Genomic DNA, 21402 nt, shown 5'->3' with positions numbered 1-21402 from the left:
AGCAGTGTTGAGTCAGCCATACCTTATGTTCAAGGTTTACAAGTTTTGCATGACTGCGTGGAAAATCAGAGGATAGCTGCAAAGCTGCCTGATTGGCTAAGTGCACGGTGGAACAGAACGGTGACAGAGTTTCAAGATGAACACAGAATGTTCCCAGATTTTAGTCATTTTGTCAAATTCCTGAATAAAGAAGCAAGAATTGCATGTAATCCTATCACTTCTCTGCCTGCAATAAAGCCGACTGAACAAGACAAGCATGCATTCAAAGACAAGCCCAAAAGAAACTACATGCTGAATGCTAAGTCACTTAGTACAAGCTCTAGTGAAAGGACAAATGTCACATGTCTCTTTTGTAAGAAACCTGGTCACACGCTTCAGAAATGTCGCAAGATAATGGACAAGTCAGTTGAAGAGAGAGTAAAGTTTGTGCAGTCTGAAAAACTGTGCTTTGGTTGCCTCAAGACTGGTCATAACTCTAAGAACTGCACTTCCAGAAGTGTGTGTGACAAATGCCAAAAGCCTCACCCAACTTGTCTACATCAAGACAGAGAGAAAAGAGACAAGGAACAAAGAAAGAATAGCCAACAACAATTTAAGGCTAACCAGGAAACAGAGGTTTCTGAAGTACAAGAGCAAGTATCTAACCAAGTTACATCCAACAGAGTTGTGCAACAAAAGTCAAAAGGTTGTACTTCCTCAGTTGTCCCAGTTTATGTATCCACTGTGGATGAACCAGAGAATGAAAAGTTGGTGTATGCTTTGCTCGATACTCAAAGTGACACCACTTTCATCTTGAAAGACACAGCTCAGTCGCTCAACGCCATGTTAGAGCCAGTTAAACTCAAGATTTCCACTATAACGTCCAAAACAAAAGTTGTTTCAAGCAGCAAGTTAAAGGACTTACAAGTAAGAGGCATTTACTCTGAAACGAGAATCAAACTACCAACAAGCTATACCAGAGACTACATTCCTGCTAACAGATCACATATTCCCACAAACAAAACAGCAGAGAACTGGTCACATTTGAAACATTTATCAAAGGAGATGGCTCCCAAGCTTGATTGTGAAGTTGGACTACTGATCGGATATAACTGTCCTCAAGCATTGCTCCCTCTAGCGGTGGTCAGTGGTGATCGAGACCAGCCATTTGCACAGAAATCTCTGCTTGGCTGGAGCATCATTGGCTACAGTGACTCTGAAGGTGATTGTGAAGATGAAATAGGAGTAAGCCATCGTGTTATTGTTAGACAAGTCTTGCCAGCTGTAGGACCAGCTCACAAGCTCAAAACGGAAGTTCACTTTGTAAGCAGAAACAAAGTCAAAGAAATACTTACTCCAGCCGAGATACTTAATGTGCTAGAGATGGACTTTGTTGAAAAAAGTGTTGAAGAAGAGTCAATGTCACAAGAAGATCTACTGTTTCTAGCCAAAGTAAAAGAAGGCATAAAACAAAGGCAAGATGGCCACTTTGAAATGCCACTACCCTTCAGACAAGAAAGACCTGACTTGCCAAACAACAAACTTTGGGCAGAACACAGACTGAAGTGTTTAGAAAGGCGTCTCAGAAAAGACGAGCGCTACTACAAGGACTACGTGACTTTCATGCAAGACATCATAAAGAGAGGTGACGCAGAGAAAGTGCCAGAGGCTGAGCTAAATAATCAACCAGCATGGTACATTCCTCACCATGGCGTCTACCATCCGCAGAAGCCAAATAAGATCCGCGTCGTCTTTGATTGCTCTGCAAGGTTCCAGAATACATCGCTCAACGAGCATCTCCTGTCAGGACCTGACCTCACAAATACTCTTGTTGGAGTTCTGTGTCGTTTCAGGAAAGGACGTGTAGCTGTCATGTGTGACGTGGAGCGCATGTTTCACCAGTTTCATGTTGCCCCAAAAGATCAAGATTACCTCCGATTCCTATGGTGGGAGGATGGTAACATGGAAAAGTCCACATCAGTGTTTCGTATGAGAGTCCACTTGTTTGGTGCAGCATCTTCACCAGGATGCGCAAACTTTGGATTCAAGCATGTCGCTGCGCAAGGTGAAAATAAGTTCAGTGAAGCCACGGTGAAGTTCATGCAACGCAACTTCTACGTGGACGACGGTTTGGTGAGTGTGGATTCAGTGCAAGAAGCTATTCAACTTGTAAAGGAAGCTAGAGAACTGTGTGCCACCGGTAAGCTGCACCTGCACAAGTTCATTAGCAACAGCAAGGAAGTGATTGCTGCTATCCCAAAGGAAGAATGTGTAGCAGGAGCAACTGATCTGGATCTGGCACTAGGAGAGCCAAAGATAGAAAGAGCCTTAGGGGTCCAATGGTGTGTAAGCTCAGACACCTTTCAATTCAGGGTGATTGTAAAGAATAACCCCTTCACTAGAAGAGGAGTGCTCTCGACAGTGGCCTCAATATTCGACCCACTTGGATTCGTCGCTCCGTTCATTTTAGTTGGTAAGAAACTCCTCCAAAGAATGTGTCAGGAAAAGCTGGACTGGGACGAGCCGCTTCCAGAAGATCTCAAGCCTCAATGGGAAGCTTGGCTCAGAGACCTCCAGAACCTGTCCTCCATAAAGATATCACGTTGTTATGTCCCATCAACATCTGACCAAGTGAAGCAGTATGAGTTACACAGCTTTTCTGATGCCAGTGTAACCGGTTATGGTGTGTGCTCATACTTGAGAACAGTGACCAAGTTTGGAGAAGTACAGTGCACTCTTGTGATGGGTAAAGCAAGAGTCGCTCCTACTAAAGTGACAACCATCCCAAGATTGGAGCTTTCTGCGGCTGTAGTAGCTACGAGAGCAGCTGACTTTCTAAAGAGAGAATTGGAGATCCAAAATATTCAGGTGTACTACTGGACTGATTCCAAAGTTGTCCTTGGTTATATTAACAACGACGCAAGGCGCTTTCATGTATTCGTTGCTAACAGAATACAGAGAATCAGATCAAGTACAGAACCAAGTCAATGGCGATATGTTGCCTCTGAACAAAATCCTGCAGATCACGCATCACGTGGAGTCATGACAAAAGAACTAGTACAGTCCAACTGGTTCACAGGACCAAGTTTTTTATGGCAAAAGGAACTACCACAAGAAGATGCTAAAGTGAAAGAGATCAGTATCGAAGATCCAGAACTCAAAGTCACAACAGTATTCGCAGTTAAGGCAAAAGAAGAGAAATCCATTTTAGAACGACTGGAAAAATTCTCAGATTGGACGAGAGTTGTGAAAGCAATAGCAAGATTAAGACGACGTGTAAAGTATGCAAAGAACTCAAAGTAAATGTCCAATGAAAGTACTACGTTGGAAGAAAGGAAAGAAGCCGAGGAGTTCATCATACAGACAGTTCAACAAGCATTTGGAAAGGAAATTAAGATCATAAAGGATAAGGAGGAAGTCAGACCATCTCACTCAAAGCTACTTCAGTTAAGTCCATTCCTTGATCAACACAATATCTTGAGGGTAGGAGGAAGACTTACAAAAGCATCAGTCCATCCCAACATCAAACACCCAGCCATTCTGCCAAAGAAACATCATGTGTCGCACCTGCTCATCAAACATTTTCATGAGAAGACGAATCATCAAGGCCGAGGGATGACAGTAAATGAGATACGGTCCAATGGCATATGGGTAATTGGCTGCAGTACTGAAGTATCGTCATTTATATACAAATGTGTCAAATGTAGAAAGTACAGGAAAGGCAATCAAGAACAAAGGATGGGAGACCTGCCACCAGAAAGACTGGAAGCTACCCCTCCATTTACATACAGCGGTATGGACTGCTTCGGACCATTCTGTGTAAAAGAAGGGAGGAAAGACTTGAAGAGATATGGACTCTTGTTTACATGTATGTGCTCGAGAGCTATACATATAGAAGTTCTAGATGATCTCAGTGCAGACTGTTTTCTCAATGCACTCCGTTGTTTCATAGCAATACGTGGCAACGTAGGTCAGCTGCATTGTGATCAAGGCACCAATTTTATCGGTGCAAGAAACGAGCTTCTAACGCAAGCAACTCAAGAGAAAGTCAAAGAGCTGGGAATAACTTTCGTTTTCAACCCACCTGCTTCTAGCCACATGGGAGGAGTCTGGGAGAGGCAGATTCGGACAATAAGAAATGTTCTGAAATCCATTCTTGACCAGTCAGCTTCAAGATTAGACACTTCATCATTGAGAACGTTCATGTATGAAGCTATGGCAATAGTAAACAGTCGACCACTAACTGTAGAGTCTATCAACGACCCTGTAGGACTGGAGCCGTTGACACCCAACCATATTTTGACGATGAAGTCAGCAGTGATCTCACCACCACCTGGAGAATTCGCTAAAGAAGATCTCTACCTCCAGAAAAGATGGAAACGAGTACAATATTTGGCGAATGTATTTTGGACAAGGTGGAGAAAGGAATATCTGTTAAACTTGCAACAGAGAAGCAAATGGAATAAAAACAGAAGAAATGCAAAAATAAATGACATTGTGTTATTACAAGAAGACTGTCTTCCAAGAAATCAATGGAAACTCGCCAAAGTTGTGGAAGTCACTCCAGGAGCTGACGGCAGAGTCAGACAAGTTAAGCTTCTCATCGGTGACTCTACTAGAGACAATAAGGGGAAGCACACAACTAAGACGATTTTAGAGAGACCCATACATAAGACTATACTTTTACTTGAAGCAGAGTAAAGACTCAACATAATGTTTATTGGTTAACCTTCGCTAAGTTCATTGTTGGGTCAAATTCCTTTAGGATCACACATGCTGTTGCGATAGTGTGATGGTGGGAGTGTAACAGTTGGTGAAATGTTAGTATTTGACCACTAGGCGGAGCTCTTGTAATGATAATGTAACTAACTCATTTTATTTTGTATGTTTTATTTTTGTGTTGAGCATGTTAACATTTTCCTTTTTTGCCTACCGGATTGGTGTACAGTTAATTTGATACATGGAAAATAGCCGGTTAATTTTGTAAATATAAGGTAAGGGCAGAGGTCACTTCCTGTTTTGGAAAAAAGTCAGAGAAGCTGCGCATGGTGACGGTCTAGCCGTGTAAAAGTCAAGCTAAGAAAGAAGAAATAAGCCCTAAGTTCCAGTTACACCGGTTTGTCTACTTGCAGGCCAAAGTGGTATGTTTGTTTATATTTTGTGAATTTTATATTGTAATATGTTTTAATGCTGAAATATAATTTTCTTGTACATTTGTATTCACCAGTTCTACGGTGTACCTGTACGTTAAGAGAAGCACAGTAAACATCAGTAAAGAAGAACTCTCGTGTCTCTCGTGTATGTGTACAAGCCGGCATACTGATGGATTTAACAACCTTATTTTGCTGCTCATGCCTGGAAAAATTACATCTTTATAGCTGGTCTGGAAACGCCTAGGATTTCCCCCAGATGAGCTGGATGAGGTGGCTGGGGAGAGGGAGGTCCTCCCTTTTGTGTTAGACTTCTGCCTCCAAGGGGCTGGAAATGGATGGATGGACTGTATTGCTTAATAAGATTTACGGAAAAACTCTGCTGTAATGTCCCCCAGTGTGGCCATTTGTAATTTCTAATCTAATTTCAGCCCACACAAATCAACAGCAGTGATCACAAAACGGTGTATAACTGAATACAGTAGTGAGATCTTTAACCAGGTCTTCCCATTAACACCTGACCTGTCCAGAGGTTCAGTCAATGAGCTCGTCAATAGCTTCAATGCTAAAATGTTAAATGTCATTGACACTATTGCTCCCATTAAGGTGAAGGTTATCTCTGGAAGGAAAAAGTCTCCATGGAGAAACTCCACACTGGTGAAAAATGAAAAAAGAGAGTGTAGGAAAGCTGAGCGCAGATGGAGAAAAACAAACCTCCAGGTTCATTATGACATCTATAAAGAGAAACTTCACAATTATAATTTACAACTGAGGAGTGCAAGGAGGTCCTACTTCTCTGACATCATCACCAAAAACAGTCATAATGCTCGGGTCTTATTTTCTACAGTTGACAGGCTAACAAACCCTCCTGTGCCAGTGGCAGCTGAACTTCATTCGACCATGGCCTGCAATGACTTTGCCAAATTCTTCACAGAAAAAATCCAAAAGATTAGATAAGCAATTGGTACATCAACAGCATATTCAGGATATGTACTGTGTCCACTGAAAAACTGTTTAAACACCATCAAACAGTTTCACCCGATTAACAGCAAAGACCTGAAGACATCTTAGGTCAACTGAACAACTCCTGCTGTTTAGATGTCCTGCCAACAAGTTTTTTCAAAAAGGTCTCAAAGACTTTGGAGTCAGACCTGTTACAGATCGTCAACTTTTCTTTAATGTCAGGTGTGTTTCCAGAACCACTAAAAACTGCTGTAATAAAACCTATACTGAAAAAGGACAATCTTGACAAGACACAAATGAACAACTACAGGCCGATCTCAAATCTCCCATTTTTAAGTAAGATCATTGAAAAAGCAGTTTCTCAACAGCTCAATTACTTCTTAAAACAGAATAACTGCTATGATGCCTTCCAGTCAGGTTTTAGACAGAACCACAGCACTGAAACCGCTCTGACCAAAGTGTTTAATGACATATGTCTGAATACAGACAGTGGAAAAATGTCAGTCTGTCAGGGGTTGACATTTGTTCAAACACAAGTAAGAGAAATAAGACACTGTAGACCGACTCAGAGAGTATTAGAAAACGTGCGCACGGGTGAATGTCTCTGAGAAGACACACACACTGAGCGCAGGCTTGGTTCTTTATTTATAGTGAAAGTAAGTTACATAGTACTTCCTCTTTTAACTGAAAGGGGAGAGGTCAGGCATTATCTCAGCTTATCTGACCTTGCACACATATACTGAAAATAACAATGCAGAAGTATATCATGCTTATCTGACATCACACACTGAGGTAAGGAATGCATTATGTTCTCTTTAACAATAAGCTTGGTTATGTAAAAATATATGAACACACAGAATATAAGGCACACTTGATTATATTGTATTATAGAGATTTGGTTATATTGTATAATGTAGAAAATCTCTTAACACAGTCTTAGTTTTACTGGATCTCAGTGCAGCATTTGATACAGTTGACCACAACATATTACTCAAACGACTGGAGAACTGGACAGGTCTTTCAGGAACTGTACTAAACTGGTTCAAAACATACTTAGAAAACAGGAAATACTTTGTATCAATAGGTAACTTCACATCTGAGCAGACAAGTATCACATGTGGAGTTCCCCAAGGTTCCATCTTGGGACCCCTTCTGTTTAACATTTACATGCTCCCACTGGCACAGATTATAAAGAACAACAAAATAAACTACCACAGCTATGCAGATGACACACAAATATATATCACAATGTCACCAGGAGACCGAGGCCCTATACAGGCTGTTGGTAAATGCATCGAGGAAATTAATGACTGGTTGTGCCACAATTTTCTCCAGCTAAACAAAAACTGAAGTAATAGTCTTTGGTGCCAAAGAAAAACAATTACATGTCACCAGAGAACTTCAATCTATACACCTAAAAACCACAAACCCGGAGAGAAATTTGGGGGTAGTGATGGTTGCAGACCTAAACTTAGAAAAACACATTAAGACAATAACAAAATCAGCTTACTATCACCTCAAGAATATTTCAAGGATAAAAGATCTGATGTCTCAACAGGACCTGGAAAAACTAGTCCCTGCATTCATCTTTAGTAGGCTTGATTACTGTAACAGCATCTTTACAGGTCTACCTAAAAAATCAGTCAGACAACTACAGCTCATTCAGAACTCTGCTGCTCGAGTCCTCACTAAGACCAAAAAAGTGAACCACATCAGTCCAGCTCTGAGGTCTTTACACTGGCTGCCTGTCCGTCAGAGGATAGACTTTAAAGTTCTGATGCTGGTCTATAAAGCTCTGAATGGTTTAGGACCAAAAATACATCAGTGACCTCCTGACCCAGTATGAACCTTCCAGATCCCTCAGGTCATTTGGATCTGGTTTTTTATCAGTTCCCAGAGTCAGAACCAGACACGGAGAAGCTGCATTCAGCTTTTATGCTTCATATATCTGGAACAAACTCCCAGAAAGCCTCAGATCAGCTGAAACACCCAGTTTATTTAAATCCAGGTTGAAGACTCCTATTCTCAGCTACATTTGAATAAAACACCAAATCCACACTGTTAAGCTTAAATTTCAAAACTTACATTTTAACTACTGATTTTATCTACTGTCCTGATTTTATCTACTGTTTTTTAATCAATTTTAACTCATGCTTTTTATTTGTTTTTGTTCTTTAATGTCTCTAAAGCACTTTGAATCACCTTGTTGTTGAATTGTGCTATATAAATAAACTTGCCTTGCCTAATCTAATCTAATGTCGGCCTTCACTGTTTCCTCTCTTGTAGCCGTAGGAGAGATGTCTTATCGAGTTATTGTTAATAGTCATAGTTAGAGCATAGTAATGGTTTCCTATTTAACTGAAAAAAGGCAGGGCAGCTTTACAGGTCTTTATTGAATGTAAGTTTTATCTGTAAAGGCAAACATGTTATGAACCATTTTAGATAAGGACCGGGGAACAGAATACAAACAAAATAAATGAAATATGAACATAAAAATTCAGTCTAGACAGGATGAGCTGCAAAATGGCCATGCTGAACCTCATCCTTGAGTCCTTGATCTTTTTCTGTAGGGCATGGTTTGCTGATCCATTATGGAGCCTCTAATACCTGCAGCTGGGTCCAGTTCTGGGCAGACCCACAGAGTCTGCTTTATGTGATTTTCAGTGGTACAGACACTGTACCTTTCAAATGCTGTTTGACATAATAAGTGAATCTCAATCTTTGAACAAAGACAAACATTACATGTAATCAGATTACATTCAGACAGTCTGTCTGCTTTTAAAACACCCCTTTAAATTCCTTTAGTTTAGTCTTAGTCTTAAAAATCATTTCTGTTCCTTACCCAAATATCCACATCATATCCAAGGTTCCATCTGTAACACAAAATGTTTCCATTAGTGTGACTGATTGCAAAACAAAGAACAGATGTCTTTTATTTAAACAATGATTGCTACAGTGACCTACAATAAATGTTGCAGTGCAAGGAAGCTGGCTGACCCTTACTGTCCACAGAGTGGAGGTCTCTGTTTTCTCTGTCTCCATAGTTCCTGCTTCCTGGAACAGGACCCTCACCTGCCACAGGTCTACGGAGTGGCTTTTCTGACAAAAGACTGTAATTTTTTTTAATTTGTATTATTTTTTGTCTTCTGCTATTCCTGGAGTAAGGATGTGATGCCAGCATTACAACAATGGTGTTTCAATCACAAAGATGCATAATATTGTTTCCTTCCAAAAACTATCCATGTAAAGTCTTTTTCTTTATAGAATCAATGTGATCTGTCGATTGTTATGACAGCAGACTCTCAGACAGAGTTGAAATTAAACTTTAAGACATCTCAGGCTGTTCATGTTTTTGTATATATAAAATGTTCAGAATATCTATTCACTTCTCATAAAAGATATAGGTGTTTGTTTTCACATAGGTTGTGTTTTACTGGTTCACCCCATTTGTTATATATAGCTCCTGGTTGGCTTGTGAACTCAAACAGGTTTGACACACCTAGAGACTCCAGTTGTGAACCACCAAAACACATCAGTTAAACTCATACAGATATTTTGCTGTATTCCCACAGACATGCTTTCTCTTACATCATAGAAACATTTTATAAGAAAGCCTAGCCTTTGTGTCAGACCATATTAAAATCTGCTGGAAATGTAAAAAACAAAACAAAACAAAAAAAACCACACACACAACTTAATTTTTCCACATTCTTGTTTCCACATCTTTTGGTTTTGTTTGCAAAAAAGGATTTATGAGTTTGTTTGGAAACTGTTAGTCTTTGCTTTGTATTTCCTAGCACCATGCATGGTGGTGTTTTGGAGATTGCTATGCAAAACCTCAAAATGGGGGACACCCAGGTCTACAGGAACACTATTTAGCAAACTCTAAAGGAACTCCCTTTTCCTTCTGAGTCATAGAAGTTCAAATCCAGCTGGTTTTAATATAGCATGACAACAAGTTTCCACATCATTTCATTCATTCATTCATTCATTTTCATTTATTTATTCATTTTCAGGCACAACACATGACTTCAAGGAGTGATTCTCTCTACCTACCGCAATGGGTAAACACTTGGATACATAGAAACCGGAGGACACAATGTAACCATGGGGATATGGTGTGGGCAAATATGCATACTGAAACAAAAACAAGGATTTAAAGTTGTGCAAGTGGTTTCCAGGGATGGGATGTAGTGATGTGTATCAGAGTTGTTATGCAACCAAAGACTGGGATGACAGGCAATGAGATCAGGGCACCGCCCTGATGCCAAGCACAACACACGAGGCCTTGTACAAAGGATTAAATAAATCTTTATTTGTAATGACAAAAAAAATTTAAACATTCCAATTGTGTCACAATAAACATTTATTCAAACAGTATAAAACATTTTATAAACTCTGCTAAATCAATAAAATATTAGTAACCTGAGTAGTAAATGCATGTAAATTGAGTTTACATTGTCACTATTAATACTGTGCATATTGATAATATTTAATGTGAAATGCATATCTAAAATTAGTACATGCCACAGAAATGGATAGAACAACAATGTAATAATTATGTCGTCTTCACCATTTGCCCCATCTAGAACTAGTTCATTAACAAATGTAGTTAACGGTTCTGATGGAATCAGTGGTCAACATTTTATAATGAAGCTTATTTTAACTTTGAATTAAGGCATTCTGTGGATGTTGGCAGAACTGAAAACACCAACACAAGACCAAGAACAATACTGCTTTATCGGTACTGCATAGTTTTTAAAGCTTGAATGTCGAAATGAATGCAGTTTCAAAAATGTTATGAAAGCACCTTTTAATCTACTACGACGAGAATTATTGAGACATCTTTTATAAAACTATGTTTATATGCTCTGTATAAAAGCTCTGATACACTGTCCCTACTGTAAGGCACAGTACTGCTTGTTTCTCTACAACATTAATAGACAACAGGCATTATTTACGTATTGCGATCCCGTCTGTCTACATAGCAGCTTCTAATAAATGTTGCTGTGGTTGAGCTCAGATCAACAGTCTTTGGAGTTTTCTGAAGGAAATGTGCTAATCCATTTCTTTGTGCGGGCCAGACATTCATCCCAGCTGTACAAGGGGCGGTAATCGAAATGACGCTCAGCTTTGTCGGTGCGCACTGTGAAGGTGGTGCTAACAACGGCCAAGGTGTAACTGTTCAGCAGCGGCGTGTAGTTGTATATGGGTTTTAGTAACCAGTGCATCAAATCATTAAACATGGCCAGAAACCATAACACCATTGTGGGTATCCGTGCCTTTCGAAAGTTAAACTCTGAGAACAACACCATGTTGAAATCTTCGTAGCTTTTGTAGGGTGAGTCATCGTAGCAGTAGAACGCTTCTCCTCCAACTTTCTCTGGGCGCTCTCTCAAAGCTTGGGCTGCAAGGAGATGCATCCAGGCAACATTGCCTAGGTAGACAAGTGGATAAGTAACGGATTTAATTATGGTGATGGTAAAGAGTGCAAATACTTAAAATACATCAATTGTAGATACTACTTTAGTCATTTAATCTGCATCCAAGTGACATCCTTTCTATCCAGTTGTGGCTGATACTGCATGCCTTACATGCATTTGTAAAATGTATTAATATCATAAATGCAATCATATTCTGTTAGGAGATCAGAGGATTTGTGGTGTGAATTGGATGCATGTATACATGTTCACCGATAATGACCATCTGGTATTGAATTTATTATAAACCTATTAAAAGTTGTTTAAGAGCATCAGGGTTTCTTATCATATTATCATCTGAAATTCTAATGTTATGAATTGCGTTAGGTGTAAAACTGTAAACTTCCTGCGAAGTGCAGAGGAAGTGCTTCTACATGCTACATCTGCTTTAAAAATGACGGCGCCTTTAACCAAGTTTTCAGTGCCACATAGGAAACATCACAGAAGTGGTAATTTTACCTGCATAAACTCGACCGTGTTCAACATGATCTGGGATGCCTCCAACAATCAAGCCTCCCCTTTGAACACCCTGCTTATAGAAGTCCTTTATTAGCTGGTGCCCCTCGCCATAGATCCCCGTTGGCCTCAGTGAGCATGTGTATAAGTGCTTACCACCCTTAACCTGGACAGGAAATAAAAACAACTTTTAGTTTCCAGGCCGGAGGCAGATAAAATAAAAGAAGATTTAGATATAATTGTAAACAGCAAAAATTACACCATTGTACCACCGCATAGCCACAAGGGAAATTCTCACATTCTGTGGCAAAGTTGCACAAGAAACCCCCCCCCCACACACACACTATGACTTTGTTTTTTTAAAGGCTCCAGTCCAGCTCAGCAAGAGACTAAAAAACAAAAACATCTGCATATCTCGAGCCTCTGCATGGAACTGCCCAGTCAAAGTTTATCCAGGTTAAGCCTTTTTAGAAACTAATCCTTTTACTGGTTTCACTGCATTATCATAGTTCAGTTCAAATGTACATTTACTAAATCTGCTTCATTGTGATGTAGTTCAAACAGTATACCACTTTTCTTTACACAAAGTAAACATACCATTAATTTGTGAAATATATCTTACCTTGGTGCCATTAGCATCAAGCACAATTTTCTCTGCCTCTGACTTGCTCTTGGGGTAGGCCATGCTGTGTTTCACTGTATAAGGTGTGTCTTCATTGCCCCTACAAAGAAAGAAGTTAAACATTCAGAGAAGTGCTCAGGAGAAGATAATCACCTAGTATTTTCTTGACCTTGCTGTGTGTGTTAGGAATGTGCTTATGACGTACTAAACAGAAGTGTTGAAATGAACCTTGGCAAAGAAGAACAAACCTGATATCCATGTTTATTTGCAAGTTTTTCAAAGTTTGTTCTTATCTTTTTTCCAAATCTACTGTCTAAATAGAACAAATATTTGTAACAAGAGAAGGAAAAGGTTCATTCTTATAGGGTAACGTCAGAACTACAACAGCTTCCAAGGTGCCTGTGTACGTGCAAAGAGTGCACACCATCTGGAAGGCAGACAGCACGTCCAGCACGTTTGCTGGGCGTGATTTTCCTCATGTGACAAGGGCATTATGTGGAATTCTTTAAATCCATTTGTTACTGTAAATCCATTTTTGATATTGATAGTAATATGCTGCGACTTTAATTCTACTAGGAAATACCAGAAAGCTAATCTGTCTCAGTGGCTGGAGATGGGCTGACGTAGAAAGATCTCAGTAGATAAGAGGGCATCCACTTGGAATGATTATATCAATATTTTTCTTTTGAATCTTCATCTAACAATCTGAGAACATATTGTACTGTGAAAAAGCTTTGCACGTGTTCTACGTCACACATCAACAAGAAGGTGCCTGATTGGTCCCAGATCCTTCTGTAGCATCACAAACATCCCAAAGAATCATCAAAAGAGACAAAAAGAACAAGGAGTCCAGCCTCAGATGCTGGCCTCTGTAAAGCCCTAATCTCAAGATCATGGAGCCAGTCTGAGATTAGCAGGCAGCACTCAGAATTTTACTGGTACAGGTTGGAGGGTAAAGGGTGCACATGCTAAATATGTGGTCAGAGTTTCTGCAGCGCAAACTCTTTTGTTTTTAACCCTTGGTAGTGGTTGGCCAGAATAGATTAACCGTAAACCTTCAGGAACTGGGTGGAATTTCCAACCAGACACTTAAATATTGAAGAATGCCCACTTGTGCACCGTCACCTTAACCTTAGTGCATACAAGCATTGCACACCAGGGTTTTTCATTTCGGTCATGGGTGACAATGGGAAAAACCCTACCTTGAAATGCTTTCAGCCAAAGCACAAAAACTGTTCCCTCTAACCGACATATGCCAGTAAATGGTCTGTCTGGGTCTCCTATTCCTATACTCAAACAATATGACGGTGAACTATACACCTGGATCTGACTCACGCCTTTAGGAGTGAACTTTCCATTTGTCATCAGTCTTGATTCAAGAGTCATTTCTATTTTGGTTTCTGCTCATTCTTACCCAAAATATTCCATAGCTACACAGGTATGGACATGCCACTCAAATGATGTCACTGAAAATGATGAATACACAGAAAAACCCGGAGACAGCCCATATTTAGAAATCACATTGTGTTGCCTTTTCCTCTCATGACAGGCAAAAAACCTGGCAAATGTACATTACATAACATTTTTTATTTGTTATTAAATAATTCAGAACTATTCCTCTGGTATCAACCAACCTTGAGTGACATAACTGTCAATAGCATGCCAATGCAAATGATGGTTGCAAAACAGTTTGAACTTTAAGCTCCAGATTTAAAAGCTGTTTAACTGCAGCAACATTACATAACAAGTGCGTGACATAAAAGTCTGGAAAATATTAAAGCACTGGCAAAAGAAAGCTCAGACAGTAGCTCCCATTTAATGTCTTTTAATCAGAATAAACTACCTTGATCACTCGGTTGAATAACACACAGAAAATACTAAATACTGCATTTGTCATTGACGTTTGACTCCACCCCATCATATCTTGCGCTGCACAAGTCATGTGTTAAATGATGGTGCTTTTAAGATAAGAGTGGTTACAAGGCAGCAACTACAGAAAATGAACTAGATGAGCTAAAGCACTTCTTCAAATGGGTTTAGATGTCTACTATGTTGGCTCAGTCAGCATAAAAAAATAAGAATAATTAAAAAAACCAACAACAACATTTTAAACAACTAACAATGTTATAGTTTTTGATTTTCACCTCTTAAAGTGATCTCCATTGATGTTGGGACCGACCACTTCCATGCTGCTGGTATAGAGGAGGCACTCTATGCCGCACTCCACACAGGCTTTGATGACATTCTTTGTTCCTAAGAGGAAAAGAAAACATCGTTTTTAGCAAGTCTGCTCACTTTTGTGTTGATAGAGCAGACTGTAGCTCAAAGGACACTGTGACACAGAAATAGTTTATTCCATCAGTGCAGATTTGAAGAAAGCTGCTATTTTTTATTTTTTTAATGGATTGCTTCAAATTACTATATGAAACATCTCCGTGTGAATAATTTAAACGGGACCCATGCGTGTTCTGTTTGTATGAGAGGATGCCACGAATATTTCTGGCTTCCACTATTGAGGCTATTGTTTACGTATCTGAAAGTTAAAAACAAAAATCTACGGAGTAAACACTTGACAAGCTGCATAGTTAACATTTGTTAAAGTGCTGATGAGAAAAAGAAGTGCTGATGTGTTTAATTTGCCATCTGAGCAAAACAAAACAAAAAAGAAACCCACAGAGTTCACAAATACCATGCACAGCTGCACAGACAACCATACCACTCCCTGTAAAGTGACAGACTTATCAGCACCAATGTGGTAGTAGATTATCAGGAACGTATGCCATATTTCACTAGAACAGAGCGAGAGGTTTCACGCGCTACAGAAAAACTGAAAAAGCCAGACCAAAAACACCTCTACAAAATCTAACAGTAAATTTGCTGAATATGTGTTGTGATACTCTATTCTTGGCAAAAGTGATGAACTGAAATTACCAGCACTGTCAAACCTACAGCTTTGCTGCTAGCACAGTTAAAACTAATCTCACTTTAAAGGCAAAAATACATAGAACAGGACACAGATAAGACAGAGGAACAGACCATAATTTAAGATTCAATTTAGGTAAACCAGTTCCACAGTCTTCTATGCATAGTGGCTCACTGGCATGATTTCTAGGACACCTAATTAAATACAGGAAACACTAATTAAATTTGTTTGATCTGTGCTTTTCCTGATGCAGTAATGTTTACCCTCTGCAAGCTCTGCTGTCTAGCTTTTGTGCCAACATGTGGTCTGAAAGGAGGTTAAACATTGCAGCTACAGCCTAAAATACACAGGCTATAAGTGTTTACAATATACTGCTGTTAGACTAGCATTTTAAATCTATACCAGTTATGAGAAGAAGAGAGATTTTAACCAGACACTAGAGGAGGAGGAACTAACAAGAATGTGTTGAAGAAAACCCCTTGACGCCAACACAGGGGAAATATTAAAATTCTTGAAATATTTTTCAGGTCCGTGAGGCCAAATGGGACAATCTCCTTGGACCGAGTAAAACAGACAGATGCAACTACTGGATCTTATCAGATTTTTACAGAAGAAAAACTTTAACTGTAGTGGTTTGTTCATATACACTCTAGCAATCCAAATAATTAACATCCATATGGAAAAAAGCTGACCTCTGCACGAGATCTTTGGGAGCCTACAGACAAAACTGCCTTTAATCTGCAGTGATTGTTTTTGGGGTACAGATATTAAAAGCAAAGCCTCACCAGCAACATTTGCATCCCTTCTTTATTACTGTGATCAGTGTCTTCAATCTGGTTTTAGATTCAGATCAATGAAATGTTTTTGTTTTCCTTCATCGCAGCACATCTGGCATGCTGCTGTCAATAAAATTCTTTAGTCACTTGAAAGTCAGCGCCAGAGACATTTCAGGAACTCGGGGAAAATAGGCTGCAGCATTTCCTGGCTGACAATTGTAGTCAACAAGTCCACTGAAAACAAATACCTCTTAAGTATAAAGAAGGCTGAATAGCTTATTCCTCTTCGTCACAGAGCTCCACTGTTTTCCACACACCATTTGATTTAAGGTTCAGTTAGCTGAATATTTTTTGAGTTTGTCTAACATGATGCCAACCTACTGTTTTAAATGTCCAAATACCAAAAATATTATAGAGATTAATGATAGCAAAAGCTTCAGTGTTTGAGCCAAATTTATCTCTTGAGAGCCATTTTGCTACATAAAACAGTAGAAGGAATGTTTAGACAGATTTTAAAGAATACAACCTGCCCACCTTCAAAAACCCCTAGAAACAATAGTAAAATAAACCCAGTAAATTCCACAGACCCGAAGAAACGATACTTTTGGGAAGCATTTAAAATAGTTTTCCAGTCAAGAGTAAACTCATTGGTTAACTGTTATTTTGGACTGCTTTTGGCAATCCAATACATTTATGAGTCACTAACTTTTCCAGGTTTGAACAAGGTGTTTTTATTTAACTGAGACACTTGACACACAAATCTGGAGTCTGTCTCTGATGCTCTCATGTGCAAATAGAGCTCTACAGTGACATATGATCAGTTAAACCTTGACCTAAATGTATAATTCAACCGACTCTATTTAGTCATAGTTTCAGTCAGTGAATAGTGACACTACTCTCATCATGTTCCAAAAAAGTAGAGGGGAAGAAAATGGGTTTCCCCAGCAGTTCGCTTCTCGTCTGCACAAAGGAAACCCATCTCCAATAACAACTTCAGCATCATGTAACACTTAAACTCACCGCTAAATTCCACACTAACAGCATCAGCCAATTAGAGTTGAAGTTTAAGAGAATCTGAGACCTCTGGTGTTTAAACAAAGTATCCTTTCATAAAGACGAAACAACACTTTGAACACACAAAATGACCCTTGACTGAAAAAAGAGGAAACCACACCTCAGACCAGAAATGTGAATATGTGAACTATAACTATTTTTCCATTTTTTGGTTGAAGGGAAACGCCTTGGAAGTCATCCAAAGTAAATGTAGCCAAGGTTCTCCTCTAAATATCTTTCTGTGGTAAAATGTTTTTCAAGTTTAACTGTTGATTGATGTTTCCACCCCACCCCTTTTCCTTGTTATCACTTTGATCTTTCCAAGCCTCACCTGTTACGTTGACAGAGTAGATGAGGGGCTCTGGGACTTTGTACCAAACATCAACCAAGCTGGCTGTGTGGATGACAACATCGGTTCCACGGGAGGCCTCCAACACAGATTCATAATCCGTGATATCTCCTTGAATGACAACCACTCTTGTCCGCTCTGGGTAAAAAACATGAAAACACAAAGTTAAAAACAAACAAATAAACCTGAAAATAATGTCCATATTCTCCCGAGAATTCCACAAGGATGTTACAAATACACTGAGGAACAAACAGTTTGTTTACCAAGCAACTTCAAAACAACCTCATTCTTTTCCCAGCCCGCCCTGATTTCATAATAGCAGTGTTATTTCCAGGTGTGATTTGCATCTTTCCGAATCATCAAGGCAAGTCCAATTTTATCCAAAGTGATAATGTCTTATTTTTAAATTCCACAGAAGTTTAAAACAATATAAGAGATCAGTCTCCACTGTTGCGCTGACATGGCAAAAATATTATGAAGGCCTTGAACCTATAAATTATCTACCATTTGTCCTTGAAACGCTGATAGCTCTGCACCTGGACTTTCACACAGAGATTCTGCTGAAATTCAAACTCTGTTTTATGGGTTTTGATTCTTAGATGGATCACTAGTCTTTTTGTTGGGGCATTAGTCACAGCTTTGAGGGTCTTGTCTTGCTTAACTTCTGTATTTTACTGTAAGCAGACCAGCAATCAAGGAAATAAAACATATCTTGGCTTCCAAGTGATTTCAATAATGTTTCCCAGGAAGCAGGGAACAAAAACAAACACATCATGTGAACCACCTTTGGTCACGACTTCTGGTTCTATGTAAACCAACAGGTTAGCATTCAAATTATTCAGAAGGTGCTGAAAGTCACGGCAGGTGCAACAACAAGACACGACAGGTAAATTAGGGTGCGCTCAAAACACAGCTTTCTTTACGTTGCCAAGGTGATTAAAAGCATATCTGAGACACAAACATCAGGGTATGCCATTTTTTTCCTTATAAGTAATGCTGTACCTGCTCGAGGTATTTCATTCAAACAGACTCTAATTAAGATGACATAAAGCTGGCACGCTAAAGGTTTGAGTTACGATTCTTATCAGGAATGCGGTGGCGAAGTGATGAAGACAGTTTTGTTTTCTCTGGAGAATTACCATGAAAAGGAAAATGCTGCCGAATAAAACAAACAGCTCGAGTGATTTACGACAATATATCTGCGCGTATGTCTGTTTGCCGGTGAAAGATTTAACGTTAAATCGGTATATTAGCTAACGAAGTTCCGCATTATAAACAGAAACAGCATTGCATGACATAAGTCACGAACAGTCAAGAAGCGCTTCTGCTCGTCTTACCTGTGCTGAGATCATGCAAGGTCGGATCTACGCGTTTGTCAAACACCCGTATCTCCTCTAGACTGTCCTCCTTTTCCAGGAGAATTCTCAGTAAATGCTGGCCGAGAAACCCACAGGCACCGGTGAGCAGATACACAAGACCCCGCTGGTGTTCCGACATCGTGTTACGCTAATGAACTCTGTGCTCTGCAGCGGCGAGCTGGAGCTTTTGCCTATACTCGCCCCGCCCTTCCCGCCCACAGAGATGATGACATTTTAGGGATGAAGCTGGACTCTCTTAATTTGGTGTTGGAGGGGCGAATGTTGTCCAAGATAAAGACAATGTTGGCTAATTCCTCCCACCCACTCCATGACATGCTGGCTAGCCACAGGAGCATGTTCAGTGAGAGACTGACATCAAAAAGCACCACTGCACGACACAGGAAATCATTCCTTTATTTATCAGTAAGTGAATTATTTGTATGTATATATTGTGCTACTTCTTGTACTTCTTGTATTGTCTGTTTTTGTTACTGTTTATACTGGCACACTCTAACCAACATAATTTCCCCTAGGGATCAATAAAGTATTCTGATTCTGATTTACCCCTTTTTGTGTTTTTGTGGGTTGATCAGCCACTATTTTAAGTTTCCCCTTTGTCTCGCTAGGTAGGTCAGTTTGTTTGAGTTATAAGTATTGTTTGTCAACTTTGAGTAGAGTTCTGTTACTTTGACCCAAGATTTCGATTTTTTTGTGTAATGTAACCAACTTTGTTTTGAGGGGAGCTACGGGGGCCTCATCTTGCTTCCTTTACTTTCCTTCTGTCATGAATATATTGTCATAGTAAAATGGATCAGGAGACCTGTGAATGTAAAAGTAATGCCTTACACAAAATGGTCCATGTTTTTCTGCTGATGTTTTTAATATGTTTGCCTCTTGAACACACTCACCTACTTTTCACTGTGAGGAACAGTGGATCAGAAGAAAGTTGGCCTTATAGGGAGAGCACTAAAAAGATGGGAGTTGGAAATGCATATAGGGGCACATGTTAGCCAGCTGTAGCCTCGTCAACTCAGGTCACCATCTGTTCTCATCAGATTTCACTGCTTCCTCTTACAGTCTATGACAGTTGCAGATGCATTCATTTCCGGCACACAACTTCCTGCTCAACCAACATGCCTTTAAAGTGGCATAAGAGAGCGATCAACTAGAAGTCAGACTCTCACGCTTGTTTCCAATCTGAACATCCATATCCAGCAGGACACTGACTTGGTAAAGAAAAACACAAGATTTTCATTTATTTAAAAAATATTTTTTCAACATGTTGCTTTAAATAAACATGGAGACAGTTCCATATTTATGTTGTTTATAAAATAAATATAAGAATTATGCTACATTTTGCTTCTATTTCACTATATTTTGGAAACAAATATTAGTTTATATTATACAATATTGCAAACCATAGGTTTATTTTAGTCATTGCCATTTTTTGCTGGTTGGCAACCATTAGTGAGGGTAATTTGGGTCAACAACAACAAGGCATTTATGCTGCATTATGACAGAAACGGGTCCTTCTTGTGTTCACCATGCTTCATTAAATGTTACAAAGGATCTCCACTGGACAGCGGACTACACTTTGGAAAATCTTCTGCTCTGTAATTGTTTTAGCATGTTGCATTGCTTGATTACATCTACCTTTAAGTGCACAACTGCTTCTCAAGTTTACTAAGAAAAGGCTTTTGAAGTGGTTAGCACTGTTACAGCCCTCTTCTTCAACTTGGGTGTTCGAACCCACTGTGTACTAATAAATTCAGTAGTCTGTAGGCATGCCTGTTTGGTTAACTGATGATTTTAAGGTGACCAATGATGTTTAATGTTTAAGAACATAAAAATGATCTGTTGTGATAGACCAAAGAACACCGCATACCCATCCTTGTGCCTGAGGGGAGCTAGGATTGATCCCAACCATGAACCATAAAATGTATTAACAGTTTTAAGACCACACTTTATGCACCATACTTAAACAGAGGACGTCATTAGAAAAAAGGGAAGAAAACTGGTCACATTTCTATAGTGTCATTTCAAAAGGAAGCAGATAAGAATGACTTGATGGTTAAAGGTTAAGAACTTTTCTTTTTTTTTACTGCTTCCAGATGAGTTACAGGGCTAGGAGTCTTCTGAACCTGGTGCCTTTATTGCCCTCAATAACTTTTAACCAGCAGCTAATGGCTTCAGAAGTGATGAGGGGAGCTACGGGGGCCTCATCTTGCTTCCTTTACTTTCCTTCTGTCATGAATATATTGTTATAGTAAAGTGGATCAGGAGACCTGTGAAT

At 39.4% G+C, this 21402-nt stretch overlaps 1 protein-coding gene and 2 long non-coding RNA genes across 3 annotated transcripts; 2 read left to right on the top strand and 1 right to left on the bottom strand.

The window, feature by feature from the left end:
• The first annotated feature begins 3605 nt into the window (after nucleotides 1-3605).
• On the top strand, nucleotides 3606-8343 carry LOC112434766 (uncharacterized). The gene is made up of 2 exons (XR_013098404.1): nucleotides 3606-5120; nucleotides 5207-8343. It is a non-coding gene; the product is annotated as an uncharacterized LOC112434766 (long non-coding RNA).
• Nucleotides 8344-10387: 2044 nt separating this feature from the next.
• On the bottom strand, nucleotides 10388-19293 carry hsd3b7 (hydroxy-delta-5-steroid dehydrogenase, 3 beta- and steroid delta-isomerase). Its single transcript, XM_004552446.6, has 6 exons — nucleotides 19089-19293; nucleotides 17734-17889; nucleotides 14795-14903; nucleotides 12651-12750; nucleotides 12032-12194; nucleotides 10388-11529 (listed from the first exon to the last, which is right to left on the bottom strand). Exons 1-6 carry the CDS (start codon nucleotides 19246-19248, stop codon nucleotides 11117-11119), a joined length of 1101 nt encoding a protein of 366 aa, XP_004552503.3. The 5' UTR covers nucleotides 19249-19293; the 3' UTR covers nucleotides 10388-11116.
• A 53-nt stretch (nucleotides 19294-19346) lies between these two features.
• LOC143418404 (uncharacterized) lies at nucleotides 19347-21344 on the top strand. The gene is made up of 3 exons (XR_013098403.1): nucleotides 19347-19532; nucleotides 20187-20339; nucleotides 21221-21344. It is a non-coding gene; the product is annotated as an uncharacterized LOC143418404 (long non-coding RNA).
• Nucleotides 21345-21402: the final 58 nt, after the last annotated feature.

The sequence above is a fragment of the Maylandia zebra genome, linkage group LG4, assembly GCF_041146795.1.
Source record: "Maylandia zebra isolate NMK-2024a linkage group LG4, Mzebra_GT3a, whole genome shotgun sequence".
NCBI classification, from domain to species: Eukaryota; Metazoa; Chordata; class Actinopteri; order Cichliformes; family Cichlidae; genus Maylandia; species Maylandia zebra.
Note: the sequence above shows the minus strand (reverse complement) of the source record. Positions and strands in the feature narration are given on the sequence as shown.

Excerpts from the sequence above, each read along its gene's own strand:
- hsd3b7 (XM_004552446.6), bottom strand. The coding sequence starts at position 19,248 with ATGTCGGAACACCAGCGGGGTCTTGTGTATCTGCTCACCGGTGCCTGT. Across the intron at positions 17,890-19,088 it reads CTTGCATGATCTCAGCACAG|AGCGGACAAGAGTGGTTGTC; the intron begins GTAAGACGAGCA and ends TTTTTTACCCAG. Across the intron at positions 12,195-12,650 it reads TTGATGCTAATGGCACCAAG|GTTAAGGGTGGTAAGCACTT; the intron begins GTAAGATATATT and ends TTTCCTGTCCAG.